Source organism: Oryctolagus cuniculus, chromosome 12, assembly GCF_964237555.1.
Source record: "Oryctolagus cuniculus chromosome 12, mOryCun1.1, whole genome shotgun sequence".
In the NCBI taxonomy this organism is placed as follows: Eukaryota; Metazoa; Chordata; class Mammalia; order Lagomorpha; family Leporidae; genus Oryctolagus; species Oryctolagus cuniculus.
Genome location: NC_091443.1, coordinates 51,540,939 through 51,562,229, shown reverse-complemented (window position 1 = coordinate 51,562,229; position 21,291 = coordinate 51,540,939). Strand labels below are relative to the sequence as shown.

Below are 21,291 nucleotides of genomic sequence, written 5' to 3'. Positions count from 1 at the left end.
GCCCTGCAGGGGCCATTGCTAATCAGACTGTCCGCCTTCAGTGCTGCTGATGGTGGGAGGCTTGGAGAATGGCTGTCAGGCAGAGTGATGGTTCCAGAAGACAATATACAGTTTATCAATATTGAATTTTGTAGCTTGCCTCCGCCGCCACCGTTACAGAGAGCCGGCCAGGCTTGGCAATGTTATTTGATAATATAATAATCATCATTTATATCGCAGCTCTGGAGGCTGCTTCTGACAACGGCTGAGTACCTAGGTGTTGGAGAGAGAAAACAGGCCCTGGAAAGGAACATGAACCAGGTTGGAATCCATGACCCTGGAAAAGCTGGACTTTGGCCTCTGCCACCGACCACCAAGAGGGGGTAGTTCAGTGGAAGATGCCATGTGAGGATAAAAGCTGGCTTAAAAATTATGCCCCTGAGGGTATCTAGCCTTTGCCTCTTGCTGTCTCTGGTTAGGTAATGCAGGGTGTTAGAAGCTGAGTTCCACAGTCTGTTGGCGAGTAATAAATGCAATAGATGCAAGTAGAGCTGGTTCCTCGGCTCACGGAGTCCAGCAGGTGGACAGTGAGCTGCAGTCTGAGTGGCTCTGTCAGCCCAGTGGCACACAGCCATCAGGAGCATGGGGCTTCCAGGAGAGGCATTAGAGAGGAAGGACATGGGTCACTGCCTGGACACGCAGGTGTAGGTCTCTTAAATCATATCTCAAAGCCGTTCTCTCTTGAAAATGGTGTGAAGAGTCAAAGTTTGGGAAGGGGTTTGTAGCCTGGGGGGGCGGGGTAGGTGTGAATTAGGGCAGGCCCACAAAATAAGACCCACAAAGCAAAAACAGTCCAATACCATTCTTCAACCTTTTTAATAAGCTGGTCTCTGCCCGACGCCTTTGTTCTCCAGCTCCACCGCGAGATGTGATGGTTTACACGGCAGGACGGAGCTTGGTCCCTCACGAGGGGGGATGTTCAGAAGCCCAGGGGTACCGGCTCTGCGGCTGCCCACTTTGCTGACTGGCATGTGCCCATGACCTGTCCCCTCAAGGACGCTGATGGAAAGGTTAAGTGACCTCAGGGACCCCAGATGCCAGAGCGAAGACAGCAATAGGGGGAATTGCTAGGAATACAGCAGGAGACGTCCCAGAGATATTGGGAGTTTTGGAACAGGATGAGAATGAGAGCGGAAAGAGTAGAAGGAAGCTTTGGGTTGATAGCAGTGGTATACAGTGGTGGGGGGGTCCTGGAAGAGAAAGTGGGGACTGCTTCCTGTTGGAGTTCTGAATCCGCAGTACCAGAAACACTTGGAAAGGTTTTTGTAGAGCCAACTCCTGTCCCCTTCACCCACCCCAGGGGGATACAAAACATGTTGCAGGGTTTCCAAGGTGGGGTAAGGGGCGGCGGTGGGAGAGCAGAGCCAGCCCTTAGCAGGGGAGAAGGGTCAGCAGGAGGCTCCTTAAGAGCTGCGTGCATCTGGTAAAATCCTCACTGGTCTCGTCTGAGGCTTTGCTATCAGAAGATGGAGAAGCACTGCTAGGCTAGAGGGCGGGAGACACTGGTCTGAGATTCAGAGCTGTCACTGGCGTCTGTGACCTTGGACAAATGGCTTCACCTCCCTGAGTCTCAGCTGCTTCTGCGGAGGAACCAGGCAATCCGGCTTCAGGGTTGGTTGCTCAGGTCTCTCGCTGTGAAGTGTGGCTATGTGACCCCAAAGATGACAGGGGCTTCTCCACCACGCAGTGCATCTGGGGGACAGTGGTGCACAATGTCCCTGTGACTCTGGGCGGTTAGGATCCTGCCGACCTGCGACCAGCTCATCCATCTGTCGGCTCCCAGGCCGGAACCACGTGTGACCATTTCTAGAGCTTTCCCCAGAGCAGATCATCGCCTCTGTGGGCATGAAGTGAAAACTTAGATGAACAAATGAAGACAATAGGCGCTCCGTGGCCAAGTGAGTTTGAGAATCAGTGGGTTCATCACCATGCCCAGTGTCTTGGACAGATTCCACAGGCTCTTTAGGATACCAGCATGTGGATCTCTTAAGAGGGGGAACGAGCCCTGCTTCTCAGGCTGAGGTGATCAGAGAGCTCCTTTCTCAGGGGGCGGGCATCTCATCAGCTCAGTGCTTCCTAGAGTACGCCTAGAAGGAAGGTCCCACACCGGCAAGCTCTGTCGTTAATGACAACGCAGAGTGAGGTAGCCCTTCCTCTCTTTCCCCTGGTTTCTGACCAGGAGGTGGGTGGGCATGGCCCAGCTGCTACCATGGACCCCACAGGCAGCAGTATTTTGTGCTGGTCCTCTCAAGGCAGCCTCGTGGGCAGTGCCAGCGGTGCCAGGCTGGTATGCCCACCGAACTGGCGGCCCTCACGGTTCCCGCTCCCCAGCTCCATACCCCCCTCCGGGGGACGCCCAACAGGGAGGTGGAGAGGGCAGGCCAGCATGGGCACTGCCAGGGCCACAGCCTCTCCTGTAACCTAGCACGAGGGGTGAGGTGGCTGGACTGACAGGTGCTAACTGTGGGCTCTCTGATTTGGGGGTTTTCTGTGAGAAAAAGAAAAAAAGCTGCCAGAGACCCCCACTCTGGGAAGCCTGAGCGGGGCTGGGGCGGAGAGAAGCTTGGGGAGGAGGAATTGGCTGTGTCTTATCTGGGCAGGAAAGGTTAGGTTGCACCGACGGTTTGGGTACCCGTCCTCCACATCCAGTCTCCTCTGTCCCCTGGCTTGGCCTCATTTTGGGTTCTTTCTGTCCCCCCCACCCCCAGTTCTGCAAGCTCTCCCTCCTCCCCCACCCCAATCTACTTCTCTTCACATCCCCTCTGCCCGTACACCCCCCCCCCCCCCGCCTGGCAGCCTGCCTTGTAGGAATGTTAATTAGCATTCACGATTTAATTAATTCAGTAGCTAATTAATGATTGGGGACTGGGGGGGTTGGGAGCTGGGGTGCAGGGGGGTTGGGGCTGGAGGTGGCAGGGAGAACTGGCGGAGGCTGCAGAAGGCATCGCAGATGGCTGTGCGGTGGCTGGCACGGTGCCCACCGCCATAGATGCAAACACACTCGCGCGCACGCACACGTACACACACACACAAAAAGGAAGGGGTGATCGAGGAATAAAATCAAAAGCAGAGAGAGAAGGGCACAGGGGCCCTGGGAACTGGGGCTGTGGGGCTGGGGGTGGGGAAGGCTCTAGATCTATTTGAATCTGCTCCGGAAGTGGAAGAGGAGGAAAAAAAAAAAAAAAAGGAACAACCACAGGCGCAGAGAGAGGAGAGCTCTCCCGATACCCCACCCCACCCCCACCCCACCCCAGTCACCCCTCCTCCCTGGCATGGGAGTCATGGGCACCAGCTGAGGACAAGGTCCCCTCCCTCTGCCTGCCATAAATATTGGCACCGAAGACCCAGATTCAGAAGGACGGGGCATTCCAAAGAAAATAGTTTTGCTTTTAAGTTGCTTTAAAAATATACATATACGTGTGTGTATATGTGTATTTTTAAAATTGCACCCGTTTTGGCGTGAGGGCGAAGGCGAGTGCAAGAAGGTGACCGAGCCAGGAGGAGAGAGCGCAGATGGCTTGGTGGTGGTATGGTGTGGTGAGTTGTGGGGGGAGAGAGGGGGTCTGCAGAGGTTGGGGGTGGGCGGAATGAGGACCCTGTTTTCCTCTTTTCGTTTTGCTGTGGATGAAGGAGAGAGAGAAAGAGAGAGAAAGGGGGTGGGGAGAGAAGCGAGACAGATGGCAGAGTGGAGAGGCGGCAGCCAGTGCCGGCACTGCCCAGCCTGGGCGGACCCAGCTCCCTCCGCCTGCCAGCTCTCCAAATGCCACCCTTCCCCCATCCTCCCCCTCCCCATCCCCCCAGCTTGGCACTGATCTCGGGGAGAGAGAGGGAGGGAGGCTGGGCAAAGAGCATCTGTTCCCTCCATTCTCCCAGCTCCATCGGCTGCCAACCTAGGGCCATCGTCTGCCTCCATCACCCTTCCGCCCGCCCGCCTACCCACCCAATCCCAAATGGGTGCTGAATCAGGTGCCGAATCTGGCTGCCTCCTCGGGTACCAGTCACTGTGCATTGCTGTGTGTCTGCCACCGCTGCCTGGCACTCATGGGGCCGTGTGTGTGTATGTGTGTGTGTGCGCGCGCATGTACGTGTACGAATAAGCGTGTGCTGTATGCGAGCCTCCTGGGCATGGGTGGGGGTTGGCATCGCGGTTGCCAATCTAGTGTCCAACCAGAAGGACTGAGGATGGAGTGGGAGCTGGAGGGGGACGGTGTGGGGCCCGGGAGGGGAGAAGAGGGGGCATGAGTTGCTTCATGCTGTCGGCTTGCAGGCTTTGGCACTGCAGCTGCCACCCCTCTGCCCACAGAGATGGGAGGAGGCTCATGGAAGAGGGCAGCGGCGGGAGTCCCCGTGTTCTGGAAGGAAGGCGCGGACATGGAGCTGTTGGCATCACATCTGTCAGGCTGGTGCCCAGCGCTGGGGCAGTGGGGAACGGGGGACCCAGGAGGCAGAGAGGAGGGGCAGGAGTGTGTTACTGGTGTTACTGTCCCTCTGGAAGCTTGGCTTTGAGCAGTGGCGGGATGATGATGTGGCCAGCTCTCTTCCAGCCTGAGGAAGTAGTGTGGTGGAGAGAGTGGCCAGCGGCGTGCCCAGAGGAGTGGGAAAGCCAGGGAGGAGGGACTGTGCCAGTGCTCTCCAGGAAGAACTTGTTTGGGATGGGGTCTGGCCCTTTGTCAGAGAGTGATGGGAGACAGCGAGGGGTCTAGGGTGGGAAGTGGGAGGCACTGGCACTGCCCATGGAGCCTGGCACGGGCTCTGGCATTGTGTGGGATACAGGAGGGTGTCAGGGGCTCCTGCCAATCCGATTGAGAGGGCTGTTGTGCCAGAAGTGAGAAGGGAGGAGGTGAGATGCGGTGGGGGTGTTGTTTGGGAGAGCAGACTTCTTTCTGCCAGGACTCCTTCCCATCCCTCTTAGGCGTGGGGAGAGGAGCAACAGACGGAGAGCGTTGTGAGGACACAAAGGAGGAAGCGCGCCATTGCCAAGACCCCAACGAAGAAGGATGGAGAGCGGCTGGCAGTGCTGCCTGGCCCCTAGCCAGTTTCCTGCGGAAGATGGCCAGCTCCTCTCGCCGGGTCTGTGTGTACCACTGTTGTGGGCGTGGGGGGTGGGGGAAGAGCTTGCTTGCTGAGCTGGGCTCTAGGGTGGGAAGGGCACCTCTCGGTGGATCCCATTCGGACTCTCCACTCTAACAAGTGAAGTGTCTGATTTTTCTCCCTGGGGCCTTCCTCTCCTCCCCCCCACTTCGCCTCACCCCTCTTTCATCTTTCCATCACCACCTGGGTCCTACCGCTTGGCACCCAACCAACTGGATGCCGCCATGCTTGGCAGTGCTGCACTGGCAAGTGAATGGTGTCTCAGATCCTGGCGCTGCGGCAAACCCAAAGTCGCCAAACATGCTCACACCGCCACTCGGCGGCAGTGAGAGGGGCCATGCACATGCAAGTGCCAGGCATTGGGTGGAGCTCTGTGATGGGAAGTGGCTTGAGACGATGCCCCAACAGCTGGGCTGAGTCAGTACCCCCAGACAACCCCTGCCCTGCCTTCCTCTCCACTGGACACTCCACCTCCCTTCTACCCCTACCGCCTTTGAGAAAGGGACTCAGACGGGACCGTACTCAGGGTTTGAGCGACTAGGCAAGGAAAGAGCACAGAGGGACAAGGGCACAGGCTGTGGCCATCCCCAAGTCGTCCTCCAGGTCAATGGACTGTCCATCTTTCTGAGCAGCAAGGCAGAAACAAATCCTAGGAGGGTGAAAAGAGAGCCTGGGGAGAGCCATGCCAGCTACTGGGAGAAGAGGTTGGAAGGGAAGAGCAGGAAGGAGAGGCCCTCGGGCCTCGCTGCTGGATGGGGGTTTGTACTTGAGTGTGTTTCATTCTGCTGTGTGCGCTGTGATTGGCTGAGCTGCGGCGGAGATGTAGTTCCCTCTCATTTATTGAAAGGTCCATACTCGAGAACAATCTTAGAAAGAGGACCAGAGAGGTAGGCTGGTGTTAGGAAGACACAGGCACCTGGGAAAGACTGTGCAAGAACATTTTGTGTTTTGGAATTTCTCAAAGGCACCCAGTTGGAGTTGGGTACGCTTCCCTATCTTTGACGTCTGCCTCTGGAAGGGGGCCCGAGGATTAGCCACGAGCCCTGGTGGAGAGGAAGGCCCCTAGGAGGAGAATCCCCAACATGTAGGGTGACACAGACAGGTCCCCACAAAGCTGGGCCTGTAATAAATTCTAGCAGGCTCTGCTTCCCTGCCTCCTCGTAGCCAGAGTCTGGCTCTTCTGGTGGGAAATCTGGCTCTGGGTGATGGTGACGGGGAGGGTGGGTGGCTGCGGCAGAGAGGGCTTGCCCAGAGGGAAGTGAAACCGTTCAGTGCCCGTGCTGAACTGAGCTGCTCAGGGATGGGGGGCTCGTGGCAGCACCTCTGGAAGTGGGTGGCAGCTTCAGAAGAGGCGAGGCAGTTCACACAGCAGAGGAGAAAGGCAGCCAGCCAAGGGCTGAGTGGCTACGCTTCTGTCCTTTCTCCTACTCAACACCAGCCGACGTAAGCAGAAGACACTGTCAGATCTCTGTTATGTGGCAGGGTGGGGGGATGGCATCAGGGTAGTGAGACACAGATGAGGGGACGCGAGGCCCCTGTATGGCAGGCCCTGGTGTAGCAGGGTTGGTCCTGGGTGCTGCAGCACCGGGGCAGGTTGAAGGTTTTCATGGGGGGGCGGGGTGAGCTCTCTGGCCAGTGGTTCATTCACTCCAACGAGCACAGCATCACTGTAGGAATTTCAGTTGATCTGTGGTGGGGCCTAGGAATGTGCATTTTAAATAAGGACTCAGGGGACCGTCATGTAGGTGGAAGAAACTTTCAGATAGGCCATTCAAAGAGGTGGCAGCCCCCCGTAGGACAGTTGGTCTAGTCTGGATTTCCCTAGATTTTTTGCATCTTCTTTCCCAGCAAGATGCATGACTGTATGCTGTCGTACAGTATCCCTGCCTGGGGTGCACGTCATGGAACACGCCTGGGTGAGGTTCGGCTGTGGGCAGGAAGACACAGGTCAAAGCAGGTGCAGGTAACTTGTTAGAACAGGGATTCTTGTCGGCGGAAATGAGCATGAGAAAATTGTTTTGGGGACACTTTCAAAAGTCACTCTTCCTTCACCCCCAGATTCTGATGCCTGCCCATGTGTTTCTGAAACCTCATCCTTGAGGACCACTAGGTTAGGAGCATGGCCAAGAGACTTCTCAGTGATCTATCAGATCTGTCTGGATTTCGTTTCGAGGGACAGGATGGGTCCTGTCACTCTTCTTCCTGGAGGCAGGCCGGGGTCCTGGCAGGCAGGGGCGGGCAGAGGGTGGGGCCCACTCACTGCCCACAGTCAGCAATTGCAGATGCTGCAGCTGTGTGGGCACTCGGTGGGGACGTCCAGTGTGGGCCATTCTTCAAGTCCAGTTGAGAAGACACGGTGTGTGGGAGGGACTATCGATGAGAGGCAGGCCCTGCTGTTAACACTCGAGTCGGCGTGGTAGCCATGGCTTGTGTAAGAACGTGCTCTTGGTCGTAGGATTGATTGTAAGTCAACCCGGGTGCTGCGTCACCTTCCCTGATCTCCTTGGCCAGGTTCAGCTTCTTGCTGGTCCACCTATAATCACTCAACCTGCTGCTGCTTCTATTTCTGGCTTCAAGCCAGCTTGGGGAACTGCAACAAACAAAAGGTCCAGGTCCTTGTCTGTGCGGTGTATGGAGGGCTGTCTGGGTCCTCTAGTTCAAGGTCACTCAATTTGATGTTCTTCCCACAAAGTCTCTCCCAGGAGGGGCTTTCCCTGGGGAAGTGCGCCATCTTCCCCCACACTGCATGGGCCACAGCCTAGGCCTCCTCCAGGTGTCTTCCCTCTGATTTTCCAGCATGGTGTGCCCCAGCTGTAACCCTGTGAACTCTGAGGCTGCATCCACAGCCTCCTTGGTACCGGGGCATTTCTCCCCAGCAGTCTGAGAAATGCCAGCCTCATGTGTGCAAGTTTCTGACTTGGAGGCTTCTGCGAGAACTGTTTCCCCAACGCCAGGCTCTCCGTGTTACCCAGGCTCCCAGCCCGGTTCACCCCTGTGTTCCAGACAGATGCCCTTTGAGCTTTCCTAACAGTCTCCCTTGGATTTCCCTCCACCTCTCCCCTTGCAGCATCCAGGAGAATTTGAGGTCCTTTCCCCCAGGGTTAGTGGCGAAGCGCCCTTCCTGGGACTGGAGTTCTCCTCTTTCTCTATTTTTAGCTTTCCCAGCCTCCTTTTGTGTGAGGAAACTCAGCGTGTAAACACCTGGAGGGTGTTTACACCTCCAGGAGCGTGGGTTATGGGTCTGGGGTGTGCCATGTTCACGTTCATCAAGCTCCATCCTGCTGGCCCGTGTGTGGTCTCTGCTGCTGCTTCCCGAGGGTGTGCCCGCCTGATCCACTGCTGGAGTTGTGTACAAGACACTCTGTATTGCAGGCGTGACTGTCTCACAGAGACGGAGGATCAGAGGGTGAAGGACTGTGTCGTGAAACATGTCCGGGTGGTGGAGGTCCGGGTGGCCGCGGACCTGTTCCATGAGCCCTGAGCCTGGAGCATTGGCTTTGTTGGTTCTTACGGACTCCGCCGGGCGGGAGCAAGGTAAGAGCGGGTTTCATTTTGTGATCCTGTTGCGGACCCTGGCCAGTAAGGCTTCAGGTCTTCTCAGCCTCTTCCAGCAGACTGGTTCTTGTTGCTAGTTGAGGACTGGGCACCCTGAGCCATCCTCTCAGACTCTGGCTTAGAATAAACAGCTCTAGGCTATTGCCACTTGCTACCTCCCGGTATTTACCCTGGTGGTGAGGAGGGTAGACTTTAATTTGGGTACTTCCATGGGACCATATAGGACAGAAGCCCTAGGACTTTGCCCCAAGCCACAGAAGCCTGCTTTTATGAACCAGGCTCACTTCAGGGATGGTAGGGGAGGGTCTGTACAATAGGTGTTGCTGTGCCAAGCACTCGCGCCGAGTCTGTCACTCCACTGGAGAGGCAACGTGACTTAATCCTGGTGACCTGGCGGGTACCTCCAGCACTCAGCAGGGGCTGTGCTGACCCAGCCCCCTGTCCACCACAACAGCCACTAGGTGTTGCCCGCCGGAGCAGGAGTGCTGCCCCTCAGGACTTCTGGGCTGAGACAGGCGCTCAGGAGCAAGGCTTCCAGCCACCAGGAACGAGACACACGAGGGTCAGCCCACGTCAGCAGTCAGCCAGGCTTGTTTCTCCCTGCTCTCCAGGGTCCCAGGTAAGTACAGTTGCTTTGAGTGAACTCCTGCCTGCTGTTTTGAATGTCCATGGTATAGGAAAATACTTTGGAGGGCAAGAGCTGAGATTTCTGGCTATGTTAACTCCTAGTGAAAATGTCACAGTTCAAACTGCAGCCAGCCTACCTTGGTTGCCAACCCCTAGAATTCCCGACACTGCGCCTGTAACCACCCCACGCCAGGTGTTTGTCAAGGGTTTCTTTAAAACGTTTCCTCTTGTTCTCATTTTTTTTTTATACACAAGTCACATTCCCAGAAAGCACAGAGTGAAAAAGCTTCTTTCCTCATACACATGCTGCTAAGAAAATAGTTTTATACACAGAATTTCAGCAGTAGAGAGAAAAGGACAGGGACAGAGGGTACAAGAGAGACGCTGAGAGGCAGGGGGAGGAGGGTGGCAGCAGGCTCAAGCACAGGGCGCCCGCTCTTCTCCTCTCACCTGCATTTTTGGTATCATCAGCTTAACGAATTCCACCCCATCCCCAGTTTGCCCGAGCGGAAGTGAATGGGACAGGAAGTGAGATTCACAGACTACGTGGGGACTGGGGGGTGAGCTGAATTCTGCACCCTTCCCCTCTTTCCTGCACATCAGCCACTCCTTCTGCATCAGCATGGCCACACAGCAGAGGGACCGAGAGACCAGAAAACCTACGTCCCAGGGCTGGCGGGCTGTGTGTGGGTCTGACATGGATGCTGGCGGTAGGAGCCTGCAGGGGAAGGATGGGAGAAAACCTTGAAAGGGGAAACGTCTTAGGGAGTAGAAAATGTCCAGAGGGCATGGGGATTTCACAGGCTTTTCTTTGCCAAGATAAAGCACTTACTTCTTTACCCTTTGCCACCTCAGCTGGGCTTTGGGGTCGCCCAGTTACAGGTGAGGCCCTTTCTCTGGGTCAGTCTGTGGGTCCCCTTGGTATTAGGGAGACTCATCCTGTGCCTCAGTCATCTCCTTGTCCGTCCATCTGCTCCCCTACCATCAGCTCTGGACCCCTCAGGTGGGTCCTGCCTCCTGGGGCTTCGTGGAGGAGCTGGCTGGGCTGCAGGGGGCAGGAAGCAGGGCAGAAGATGAGGGGGAGGGAAGCAGATGGGAAACAGGGGACCCTGCAAGTGGTCTGTGAACGAAGTAAGTGAGAGAAGAGGACGGTGGCCAGGAGGTAAGCACGCCTCGGGCTGACAAACCACGTGGCCCCACATACCCCTTGATTCCTGGGACTGCCACGATTCTCTTGGCAACAAACTTTTCTAACTCACAGCCGGGAACAAGGGGATGCTACCTGTCCTGATAAGTACTCAATTTCGGGGAGTCTCGCCGCTCCCAGCCCCCACCTCTGAGACGGGCTGGCATGGGAAGGCTGCCCTGCTTACGGTCCTGTGAGGACCCCGGACCCACAGCCAGGGGTGAAGCCATCCATCTTCCAGAGGCGAGCTGGCTTACAGAAGCCCTGAAGAAGGGGGCAAGTTACACAGACAGGAAAAACCACTTTTTTGGTGGGAGAGTTTTTTTCTCTGTATTTTCAAGTTTTTTAGTTCATTCCTCTGGTCTCTCCATCTCTCCGTCGTGCCTATGTGCACATGCACTCTCATTTTTGTTTAGTTGGGGTTTCTTTTTTTTTTTTTTTTTGGTTGTGTGTGTGTTTCAGTTTTTTTTTTTTAAAAGAACTTTGGATTTGCCATTGGTGGGCAGCGCTGGTCCCGGGAGGCTGGACCCCTCCCCCCCACCATGTGACAGGGCTAGGACAAGGGGCAGGCCCACAGCTGCTGAGAGGATCTCGGTTTAAAGCCTTTGAGAATAAGTTGCTGCAGTTCCCAGGGTGCAGGGAGGGGGCTGGCAGAGGGCTTCCTGGCAGCGGCTTCCCCGAGTCCAGGCTGCAGGGAGGAGGGAGCCGGGGAGCAGGAACTGGGAGCACTGCCCCCATGTCTCCCCGCAACCTCCAGTTTGGTTAGAGTCCCAAGGGCTCCCTGCCCTCCGGGCCCCAGCCCTGGGAGCCAGCTGGGTATTTGGAAAGTCTGTGAGCGGTGTGGCGCTCTAACGGGGGAGGAAGGAGAAGAGGGAGTGGCAGTTCATTTGTTTTCTTCTCCCCCTCTTTGTCTTGGGTTTTCTTCTGCTGCTTCTGCTGCTGCTGCTTTTTTTTTTTTTTTTTTTGGTGTTTTCTCAGTGGAGTAGCACGGGGTGGTGTGTGTGTGTTTACAGGAATGGGGGCGCGCTGGGAGTTCAGTGGGGAGGAAGATGGAACCAAGGCTCGCTGTTGCATATGGCGGGCGGGCGGGCACGTGTGAGTCCTCAGGAAAGAGCTGGGCTGAGGGCTCCATCTGCGAGGACTGGCGGGTGAGGGTGTGTGTGCATGTGTGTGGGTCTGGGGGAGGAGGCGGGACTCTGCTGGAGGTGGGGTGTGAAGCCCACAGAGGGTGGGAGTGGAGATTCCCACAAGGTGGGCGGAGCCGAGGGTTGGGGTGAGGGATCTGAGCTCCCCCCAAACACCCCTTGGGGCAAAAGAGGGCGCCCTGAGGCCCTCCCCTCTCCCTATCTTGGTTTATCTGTTTATAAAGCTAGAAGTGTAGAGGTAGTAGTAGTTTTTGGGTTGGAGTCCGTGTGAGGTAATCTTGCTTCCTCTTTGGCAAAAGCCACAGCAGCTGTGGCAGCAGTGGCAGCGTTGGTGACAGTGGTGGGTGGGCCCCCGGAGGGCGGGGCCGCCTTGCGCCTGTGGGCCGAGGAGCGCAGGTGGGAGGCCAGGGCTTCTCGCCCACTCAGCAGCACCTCACATGCCAGGCAGTGGTAGGTACAAACGGGCACCCGCAGCGGGGGCGGCATGGAGCCCGCAGAGCCCCGCCCAAAGAAGCAGAAGGACCTCTGGTGGGCAGTAGCCGGGGCCTCCCCATCAAACGCCATCTTGCACTGGCGGCACAGGTAGCGGTGAGTCACGTCCACCGTGGAGATACCGGGGCTGCCCGTCAGCAGGTCGTCGGCCTCGCCCTCCCCTGGGGCGGGCAGTTCAGGAGGCTTTGGAGGCGCTGTGGCTGTGGGTTCGGGGGCCTGGGGCGGTGGCTGGAGGAGGGCATTGGGGAGCAGCCCAATGAGGGTCTGAGGTATCACGGGGTTCATGGGAAACAGCCCCTTCTTCATGCCGTACAGCTGCTGGAAGTAGGCGCCCTGTAACTGGGGGCCAAAGACAGCTGGCGGAGCCGCCCCCCCTGCAGGGGGCAATGGGAAGGGCAGGAATTGGCCCCCCAACAGGGCTGGGACAGTGGCCTTCAGTGCTTTGAGGTTCTTGAGGGCGTCAGCGGAGGAGTTGGCGGGGGCCCCAGCCGGCTTTCGTTCACCGGAGACCTTGTCCCCTGGGGGCTCGGGAGGCGGGCCCGGGACAGGGTCGGTGGTGCCTGCTGCTGCGGAAGTGTTGGTTTGGTCGGGCCCGGGTCTCTGAGGTAAAGGGCGGGCTGGGCCAGCAGTCTGGACCACTGTGGTAGCAGGCAGGACCGAAGTGGCAAGGCCGAGGAGGCCTGAGGAGGCTGCAGGGCCTAGGGAGATGAGAGAGCGGTGAAGGGTTAGGCACCGCCAGCCTCCGCCAGCCTCTCCTGCCAGAGGCTACCTCCAGCCACATACTTACCCACTCCCATCACCCAGCTTCCAAGCCCCCTCTCCTCCAGGAGCCTGAAGCAAAGGGAGGCCACAGGAGGAGGTGAGGACGGGACAAGAGTCAAGAGGGAAATGGGCGTGCCATTACAGGGAGCTGTTCGCTGAAGTCCAACTCCTCCCAGCTTCCCCACTCACCTGAATTAAAAGGAGCTAAGCCGCCCAGCGGGGGCTGGGCCAGAGCTGGGCCAGACAAGAGGACCGGGGCCAGGCGAGGCAGGGCTGGGGTGGCCCCGAGGGGCACAGAGGCAGGTGTGGTGGCAGGTGGGGCCTTGGGAGCCGGAGGTGCCTCGGGTGCTGGGGCCAAGTCATAGCACTTGCTTTCGCTCTTCAGCTGGGCCCGGACTGCCTCTTTGAGCTTGGCCAGGTGCTGGCGGGAAAAGAGATGGCCTCGGCAGGAGACGTAGAAATCGTACTTGACGTCACAGTAGGGGCAGTCCGTGCGCTGGGCTGCCGGTGGGCCCTCGCTGCTGGCTGCAGCCCCCGCAGCGGCCGCCCCCTGCAGTTTGGCCTTCTTTTCCTTGGCACGAGCGTTCTGGAACCAGACCTGGATAACTCTCTTGGGCAGTCCGATCTCCTCCCCCAGCACCTCGCACTCCTGCATGGTGGGGGTACGGTAGGCTTCGTAGCAGGCCTTCATGATCTTCAGCTGCAGGCTGCTCATCTGGGTCCTGTAGCGCCGCTGCCCCATTCCGTCTGGAACCCCAGGCCCGCCTGCTGCTCCCCCGCTGGTCCCCCCAGCTCCTGGGGACTCTGGTTCAGCCAGGCTGGAAGCCGACGAGTCACTCAGATCTCCTGCAGACGGACTGCAAGCCTCACTCTCCGGAGAAGGTTTAGATGGTTCCTCTGGGCCCTCGTCCTCACTGGGGGGAGGGGGTGGGGGTGGGGGTGGAGGAGGCGGGAGAGGCAGGGGTGGCTCTGGTGTTGGGGTGGTGGCCTCTTTCCCAGGCGGTAGGAAAGGCGGGGGCCCGGAGGCAGGCGGGACTGTGGGGTAGGGAAAAGCAGGTGCATCCCTCTTTGGGGCCTCCCTCCCAGGCCCATCATCGATCTTGCCCAGTAGGAGGTTGAACTTGGGGAAAGGGGCAGGGCTGGGCGTGACAGGCGGTTTCACTGCTGGACTGGGCACCCCCCCAGGGGTGCTTCTGAACTGGCCTTTCCTCTCGCGGGCCCTGGTATTCTGGAACCAGACCTGCACCACTCGCTTTTTCAGCCCCACCTCCTCGGAGATGCAGTCGAGCATCTTGCGTGTGGGGTTGGAGTCCTGCATGTACCAGCGGTACAGGATCTCCAGCTGCTCCGGCAGGATGGTGGTACGCAGGCGCTTGTCCCTGGGGGGCTCGCCCTCCCCGCCACCCCCGGCTTCGCTACCAGTGGGGGACAGGCTACCGTCCTCGTGCTTCCGTTTGAGGGGTGGCCCCGGTGCCGGCGGGGTACCTGCTACCAGGGGGTTTCGCTCTCCGAACACCAGCAAGGGCAGATCTAGTAGCTGGGTAGGAGCACTGGGCTGCACAGCCGGCAGGAAATGCAGCCGGCGGTGACTGGTCAGGAGGTCTTGGCTGGGGAAGGAGACAGCGCACTGGTCACAGGGGTGGGCTGGCGCTGGCGCTGGCGCTGGCGAAGGCGGCGCCTTCCCTTCAGGCTCTTTGCTGGCCACCTCTGCTGCCTGGGTTTGGCTTCGCTCCTCCCCATCCGGAGCTGCCGGGGGCGGACCCGCAGGCCCTGCCGGGGGCTCGAGGCCCTGCTCCTCCTCCGCAACGTCCTCCTCCGCCTCTGCTTCTTCCTCCTCTTCTCCTCTCTCTGCCTCTTCTTCCTCCTCTTCGGGGGTCTGGTCATCGTAGCACTTCTTAAGGTGCCGCACCAACTCAAACACGCAGGAGAAGGTGGCATGGCAGCGCCTGCAGCCAGAGGCCGCCCCGGCAGCCCCTCCGGTTGGCACGGGTCCCCCCTCGCAGGCATTTTTCCGGGCTTTCTGGCGGGCATTCTGGAACCACACCACCACCACACGGCTAGCCAGACCCAAGAGACTGGCAAGGCGCTCCACCTCTCCATCCTTGGGGTAGGCACTGGTCTCAAAGAAAGACTGCAGGGCCTGGGTCTGGAACTCCGTGAACTTGGTTCTGGAGAAGCGGCGGCCCGCGGGCACCAGGGAAGGGAGAGTCCCCCTGGAGCTCTCTTCCTCCTCCGGGAGCCAGCGTCCTCCTGTCCGGCTCCGCTCTTCAAGGGTCCGGGGGCCCCCTGCCTCGGGCTCCGGGACCAGGAAGGGCGGGCCCAGCTGGGGAGCAGGTGTATCCAGAGACCCAGCGGAAGGCTTGGGGGCCTCTGCGGGGGGCGGGTAGAGACTGTCGTAGCTCTTGCGGAACTGGGCAGCGTACCGGCTCAGGGCCTCGAAGGGCAGGAAGCGGCGGTGGACGTGTTCCTCGTGGGTCTTAAGGATGAGCATGTTGGAGAAGAGCTTCCCACAGGCCCCGCAGGCCAGCTTGTCCCCGCCCCCTGGGGCCTCTGGCGGAGGGGGCGTCGGGGGCGGCGGCGCAGCCTGCTTCCCTTCGTTGTACTGGATCACCAGCTCAAAGCCGAAATTCTCCAGAAGGGCCTTGGCTGCGGTGCGGGCGGCCTCGTTGGGCGAGGGGTGGGGAGGTGAGGAGGGCCCTGCCTCGGGCCCCTCTTCGGCGGCTGCGGGGGGCCGCTCCCACTCCTGCTCGGCCAGCTCAGCTTTGGGGGGCGGGGGCGGGGCAGGAGGGGTGGCGGCCGGCAGGGTCAGCATGGGCGCAGGCCCAGCGAGCGCCAGCTTGGGCCCCACCTTGAGGTCGTGGAGGTAGAAGGGCAGGAGCAGCTGCTGCTGCTGGAGCTTGAGCAGTGAGTCGGGCACCAGAGGGAAGGGGGGCAGGACTGGCGGGGTAAAGAGGGGCGCTGGGAATCGGTGCAGGTCCAAGGGAGGGGGCGGAGGGGACAGGAAGGGCAATCCGGACACGAAGCTACCGGGGTCGGGACCCTTCTTCTCGGCGCCCACCTCCCCTTCGCTCTCGCCGTCCCTGGGTTCTTCTTGGCTACGCTCCTGCCCCTCGGCCTTGGCGTCAGCCTTGGCCCCCCGAGAACGAGTCTGATGCAGAACCGAACGCATGTGGATCTCCAGGGTGGAGCTCTGGTTGTAGGAGACTCGGCACACGGTGCATTTAAAGGGCTTGTCGGCAGCTGCGGCGGTGGCAGCAGTGGGCGGGGCCCCCGGCTCTCCCCTGGCAGGGGCAGAGGGGTCGATGGCGGCCTTCTTCATCTTATGCAGGTGGGACACAGAATTGTAGTGAACCAAGAGGATGTTCTTCTGTGTGAAGGACTCCTTACACACGGTGCACTTATAGGGCCGCGCAGGGTCGAGAAACTTGTCCAGGGCAAAGTTCGTGGTCTTCCGGTAGGTCAGAGGGTGGCGAGGGTCAGCTGGCGTGGGCTCTGCAGAGCGGGGCTCCCCCATGCTCCCCTCTTCCTCCTCGGCTGTGGTGGGTGGAGGGGCCACTTCTTCAGCTTGAGCGTCAGGCCGGGGCACTGGAGAGGCGGCTGGTGAAGGGGCTGGATCCGGGCTTCCTGAGGTCTTCTCCGGGACCTCGACTGGGGCCAGCGCAGGCTCGGGAAGAGGATCTGGACTGGCTTCTGGGGGCAGCTTGGGGCCTTCTGAGGAGACAGAAGAGGCTGTGATGGCTCAGTTGTCTCTAGCCCTTCCTGGTCCCTGGAGCCCAGGTGCCCTTGCTGTCCCCTGCCTTACCTGCTGCCTGCTCTCTGCTGACCGTATGCTCTGGCCCAGGGGTGGGGGGCTCAGGGCCGTCCTCCGGGGGGCTCAGCGTAGGCCCCGGCAGCACTTTGGTTGTAAAGGTCATCTCGACTGTTGTGGCCTGTGACGGCAGACACCCTAGTGGCTTCTCCACCACCCACGAGGTCACACCTGACCCATCCGCCCCATACCCAGACCTGCACCAAGCTCCTTCTTCATGGATCCGGCCTCCTGTCTGGACAGAACCCCCCCCCCCCAATTCCTGCCCTTCCCACAGCTGGGGGCCAGCCACAGCTGCTGCCCCTCCCCGTTGGCTCCCTCTTTGCTCCAGGCTGCCTGACCCTGGCAGGCCTGTGCCTGCTGCCCTGCTCCCCAGGACTTCAGGAAGTGAGCAAGGTGTGTAGCTTTCTCAGCTCTGAGCTTCGCTAAAAGACCCTGTGCTGTGCTTCCCTGCGCGGGAACCCCGACCCTTCCTCCCCTGCCCCTGCTCACCACCACCAGCAGCTTCTCCACGCACTCGGGCACCACGTTGTGAAGGTGGCTGAGGTGGAAGTGCAGGGCAGGCCGGCCCACCAGCTGCTCCTGGCACAGCGGACACCTGTATTTGGGCTGCACTGCATGCTGGGAGAGTGTATGAGCTCTCACCTGGTCAGACTCTGGGCTCAGAAAGCTGCAGTATGGACAGCAGTACACCTAGGGGCAATACAGGTGGCAGAGGAGGTGTCATGGGAAGGCAGGGACCCGCCACCCCACGGTACCTTGGATTCCTGAGTGCACGCTGGGCCCCATTCCCAGTTTAGAAGGAGCCAGACAGGAAACACCTGGGCAACCACAAGTCTCAAAAGCTGGCACTGCCCTTGCATGGGATAGAGGCCTGGCTGAGGCCACCACCTCACATGCCTCCTAGAAAGCAGGCCTGTGTGGGAGGGAGGGGATGGGATCCAGATGCTCATCTTAACACACCTGGCCCTCGGCAGACATCTGGAACAGGTGTGCTGGAGGGAGCGGGAGTTAGGAGGAAGAGGCCGAGCACCTGGGGCGTGTCTGCAGCTGGCAGTGACGCAGTCCTACTGCACGGCACAGTGGTAACAAGTACAGCCCAGGGCCGTGCGGTCGGGAGGGCCCGGAGGCCCAGGACCGCGTCTCAAAAGCAGAGGCTGGGAACCCGCTCAGAATCAACACTTTCAGGCCACAGAGCAAAACAGCTGCCCAGGTCCGGGGACCGGGGACTTCGCTGTGTGGTGCTTGTTGTCATGGTGAATCATTTGCTTGGGGTCCCAGCAAGGGAGTCCCAAGACAGTTCCGTCTCCGGGCTCCTGGGGTGGGGCAGCAGTGAGTATTTGGGTTTTGCCCTTTTCCTTCCATTTCTTCCTTTCTTTCCTCGCCTCCTTCCTCTGTCCACCTCCAGTCTTTCCTGCCATCTGCTCAGCCCCTCTCTTCGCCTCTCCTCCCATTCCTGCCATCCCTTCATCTCCTTTCCCTCTGTGCTTCACCCCTTGGGGCCAGCTCTGCCCAGTGTGTGCGAAAAATGTCACTGGACCCAGGCGAGAGCAGTAAGCAGCAAGTATGACAGCACTGGGGCTGCCTTGGGGGTATGAGCGGATCTCAGGCAAGCCCGACCCTGCCTCGGCTCCGCCCCGTGGCCCCAGTTCTGACCGTGGTCTGGTTGGCACCGTCTCTGGAAGGGCCAGTCTTGTTCTCCGCCTCTTCAGAAGCTGAGGATGAAGGGAGAGAAGATCGAGGGTCTCAGACAGCCCACCCCCTTCATTTCACAGCCCCCAGCCCCTAAGATGATGTGTAGCATACAGCTTCCAGGGCGGGGAGGTGGGCTTAAGGAAAAAGGGAGGGAGAAGGGCAGGAAGGTCAGTAGGCAGGTGAGCAGGATGGCCAGGTGTGGGTGCCCAGAGAGGGCGGAAGCACCTGGCCTTCTGCGGCTCGGCATGCTTTCCTCCCGACGACCCCCCCCCCCGCAATCAGGTTTGCACCTGCTTTACTGCAAGGTCCCGGGCGTCTCAGAGAGTATGAGGCCTGGGGGGAGGGGCATCCACTGAGCGACTCACCCGCTTGTTCTGTCTTGTGCTGGGCATCTTTCTCAGGGGTGGGCGGCTCGGCCGAGGGGATGACAGGAGCTTTCCCTGTGCAGGAACAGGGGAGGGCCGGGGTAAAGAGGTGACCCTCAGGGAGGGGAGGACATGGGGCTGAGGAGGCCAGAAAGCAGCCAGTCACGAAAGACAAAAAGGCTGCATGACTCAACTCGCAGGAGAGGGCGAAGAGCCACTGGATTAGAGCTGGCAGGGCCCAAGGTCGTGCTGGGCGTGTGCAGCAGTAGGCGACAGAAACAGAACCAAACTCAGCGCCCTGCCCGCCTCTGCCGACCCTGAAAGTGGGGGGCCCAGAAATGTGGTAGGAGGGCCCCCAAGAGGGACGCGGAGGTGGAATGGGAAGCGGGAGGCGGAAGGTCCAGCAGGGAGATTAGCACTCAAGCAAGAATTGACAGATGTGTAGGAATTTATTTTCGGTGGCGGCCTAATTAAAGTGTTAAAGTTCCTTAACTCCATTCAGCCCTGCGCCAGGATCGTTAGCTATTGATCTGGGCCCCCTCCAGCACTTAACTCCAGCCGGCATATTGGCAATTCAATTAGCACCAGTCAATGCCGCCTGTTCCTGGTTCCCGCTGCCCGTGCCCTTGCCCTCGCCCACTGCTGGCCCCTGGAAAGCCCGGCCGCTTGTGCCCACCTCCCACAGCCCCTTCCGGGCTCTGTTCCTGCACCCTCAGTGGTGCCTGGCTGGCTCTTCCTCGCCTCTGCTGCTACAACCTCAGCCCTGCTTTAGGGATGAAGGCCTCCTAGGAGACCGAAAGAGGCCGGGAAGCTTGTCAGGGCCTCTTCCCACCCCCACTGCCTTTGGAGCATGCTCACGGCACTTGGCTTCTTCCAACAGGTGTTGGCCCAGCATGGAGCAGACTCCATCCGTGTCCCTCTTGCCCTCTTCTCTCTCCTTCCTGGCCAGCTCCAGCCTGCCACCCCCATGCCCAGCGTTGCTAGGACACCAGTCTCTCCCCTCGCTTCGCGGCCTGCTCTCCACCGGCAGCATGGTGCCTGCCTCCTCCTTCCCCTCCCTCCTGAAGCCCCGCCCTGTCCCACCATCCCTTCACAGCCCCGCCTCTCCTCCCCTGCACCCCTTTCTCCACAGCCCTGGACTCCCTGCCCAGCCCGCGTGTTCCTCACCGGGAGCCCGGAGCTGCGCGTGGCTGAAGCTCAGGATGCTTTGCAGAGCTGCCAGTCCTTCCTCGGCTGTCGGGCCGCTCTGTAGCAGCTGCAGACGCCTCTGGGCCTGGGCGTCGCGGTGCGCAGGTGCGCGCAGGTGCTGCAGCACGGCCAAGCGGGAGGGCGTCTCCCAGGCACACAGCAGGCAGCGGTACAGCCCCAGCTCGGCCCCTGCCTCTGCTCCCTCCATTTCCAGCAGAAACTAGAAACACAGCAAGAGGCTGGCTCAGGCCCGGAAGGGACGGCGCCGTATCACAGGGGACATCTCTGCCTCCCCTACGGGAGCCTGACTAGCAGCACCTGCTTCCCCCGACTTGAGCCCCCTCTTCCCTCCTATCGCCCCCTGAGTACTACAGTCTCCTCCTCCTCCTGCCAATCCTGCACCCTCCTCGTGGTGAATGCCATGTGGGCGCATCCTCTTGAACCTTCAACAGTGACGCGTGGACTGAGCTGGCACGGACCCCTCCCTCCAGCCCAAACACCAGGAGAGCTGAATAAAGTCTTCACTTCATCAGAGGCCACTGTCCTTTGGTTTCTCTCTTTCTCCCGTCTGTCTGAACACCTTGTCCCCCGGGTGCGCACATCCTGGGTTTCTCCCTTCCCTCGGCCCCCCAGCCCCTCCCCGCCCAGCCTCACCTTATAGATCTGGCTGTTCTCTTCATGGGCCGAGCCCCGGGCATGCAGCTGCATCTTCTCCTTGCTATTGGACTCAAAGTCACAGATGTTGCAGCGCAGGTGCAGCGGGGAGACAGATCCATATGGAGCCCCCTCTCCCAGGGGCATCGGGGAGGGGGCGCCCAGGGCCCCACCACCCTCCCGCAGGTGGGCCGCCAGCTGGTACTTCTGAGCGTGTTTGTCCGTCTTGAGGTGGAGCTGGAAGTTGGCCTTGAGCTGGGTGCCGTAGCAGCAGAGCTTGCAGCGGTGGGTGTCGCCGGCCACCTCCTTCCACTCGGCTTCGGGGAGGCTGCGGCCTACGCTGCAGTGGTAGAGCAGCAGCTCCAGGCTGTCCGTGCTGAAGGCCTGGCACACCAGGCAGCGGAATACCTTCAGGGACGGGCTGTCCTCTGGGGGCGGCGAGGTGGGCAGGCCGTCGGACGAGGAGCCCAGGAGCTGACTTGGAGGCAGGTGGGCATCAGGGGAGAGGCTGCCGGGGGCTGGGGGACGGAGACAGATCAGTGGCCCGAGGAAGGCACAGGGCAGGGCCACTCTGCAATGCGGGGAGGTGGGTTAATGAGGGGGGTTATGGTTGTTACCTAAGTGGGTGGTTGGCCGTTGGGAGAGAACAGGAGGTAGAGCTTGGCTCCAGGGGAGGGGAGAAGG

General features: G+C 59.9%; 1 protein-coding gene and 1 long non-coding RNA gene across 13 annotated transcripts in view; one reads left to right on the top strand and one right to left on the bottom strand.

Moving 5' to 3' along the window:
* The first annotated feature begins 3,176 nt into the window (after window positions 1–3,176).
* LOC103351179 (uncharacterized) lies at window positions 3,177–20,614 on the top strand. 9 transcript variants are annotated; one of them, XR_011380804.1, is made up of 7 exons: window positions 3,177–3,576; window positions 3,913–4,005; window positions 4,343–5,113; window positions 8,503–8,664; window positions 9,140–9,304; window positions 19,646–20,058; window positions 20,171–20,614. It is a non-coding gene; the product is annotated as an uncharacterized lncRNA (long non-coding RNA). The 9 variants fall into 9 exon arrangements; XR_011380803.1 differs by having other exon boundaries at window positions 20,168–20,614; XR_001795031.3 differs by lacking the exon at window positions 20,171–20,614 and having other exon boundaries at window positions 3,183–3,576; window positions 19,646–19,799; window positions 19,898–20,036.
* ZFHX2 (zinc finger homeobox 2) overlaps window positions 9,585–21,291 on the bottom strand; it is a 28,769-nt gene continuing 17,062 nt past the window's right edge. For 3 of the 4 annotated variants that reach the window (XM_051822679.2, XM_051822680.2, XM_051822681.2), the window contains exons 3-10: window positions 20,608–21,125; window positions 19,933–20,173; window positions 18,766–18,840; window positions 18,362–18,420; window positions 17,198–17,398; window positions 16,700–16,826; window positions 13,087–16,626; window positions 9,585–12,833 (exon numbers count right to left, since the gene is read on the bottom strand). In XM_051822679.2, the coding sequence (XP_051678639.2) occupies window positions 11,860–12,833; window positions 13,087–16,626; window positions 16,700–16,826; window positions 17,198–17,398; window positions 18,362–18,420; window positions 18,766–18,840; window positions 19,933–20,173; window positions 20,608–21,125 (5,735 nt within the window). In that variant the 3' untranslated portion in view covers window positions 9,585–11,859. The remainder of the gene's footprint in view (window positions 12,834–13,086; window positions 16,627–16,699; window positions 16,827–17,197; window positions 17,399–18,361; window positions 18,421–18,765; window positions 18,841–19,932; window positions 20,174–20,607; window positions 21,126–21,291) is intronic. The other variant, XM_051822682.2, reaches the window with a different exon arrangement.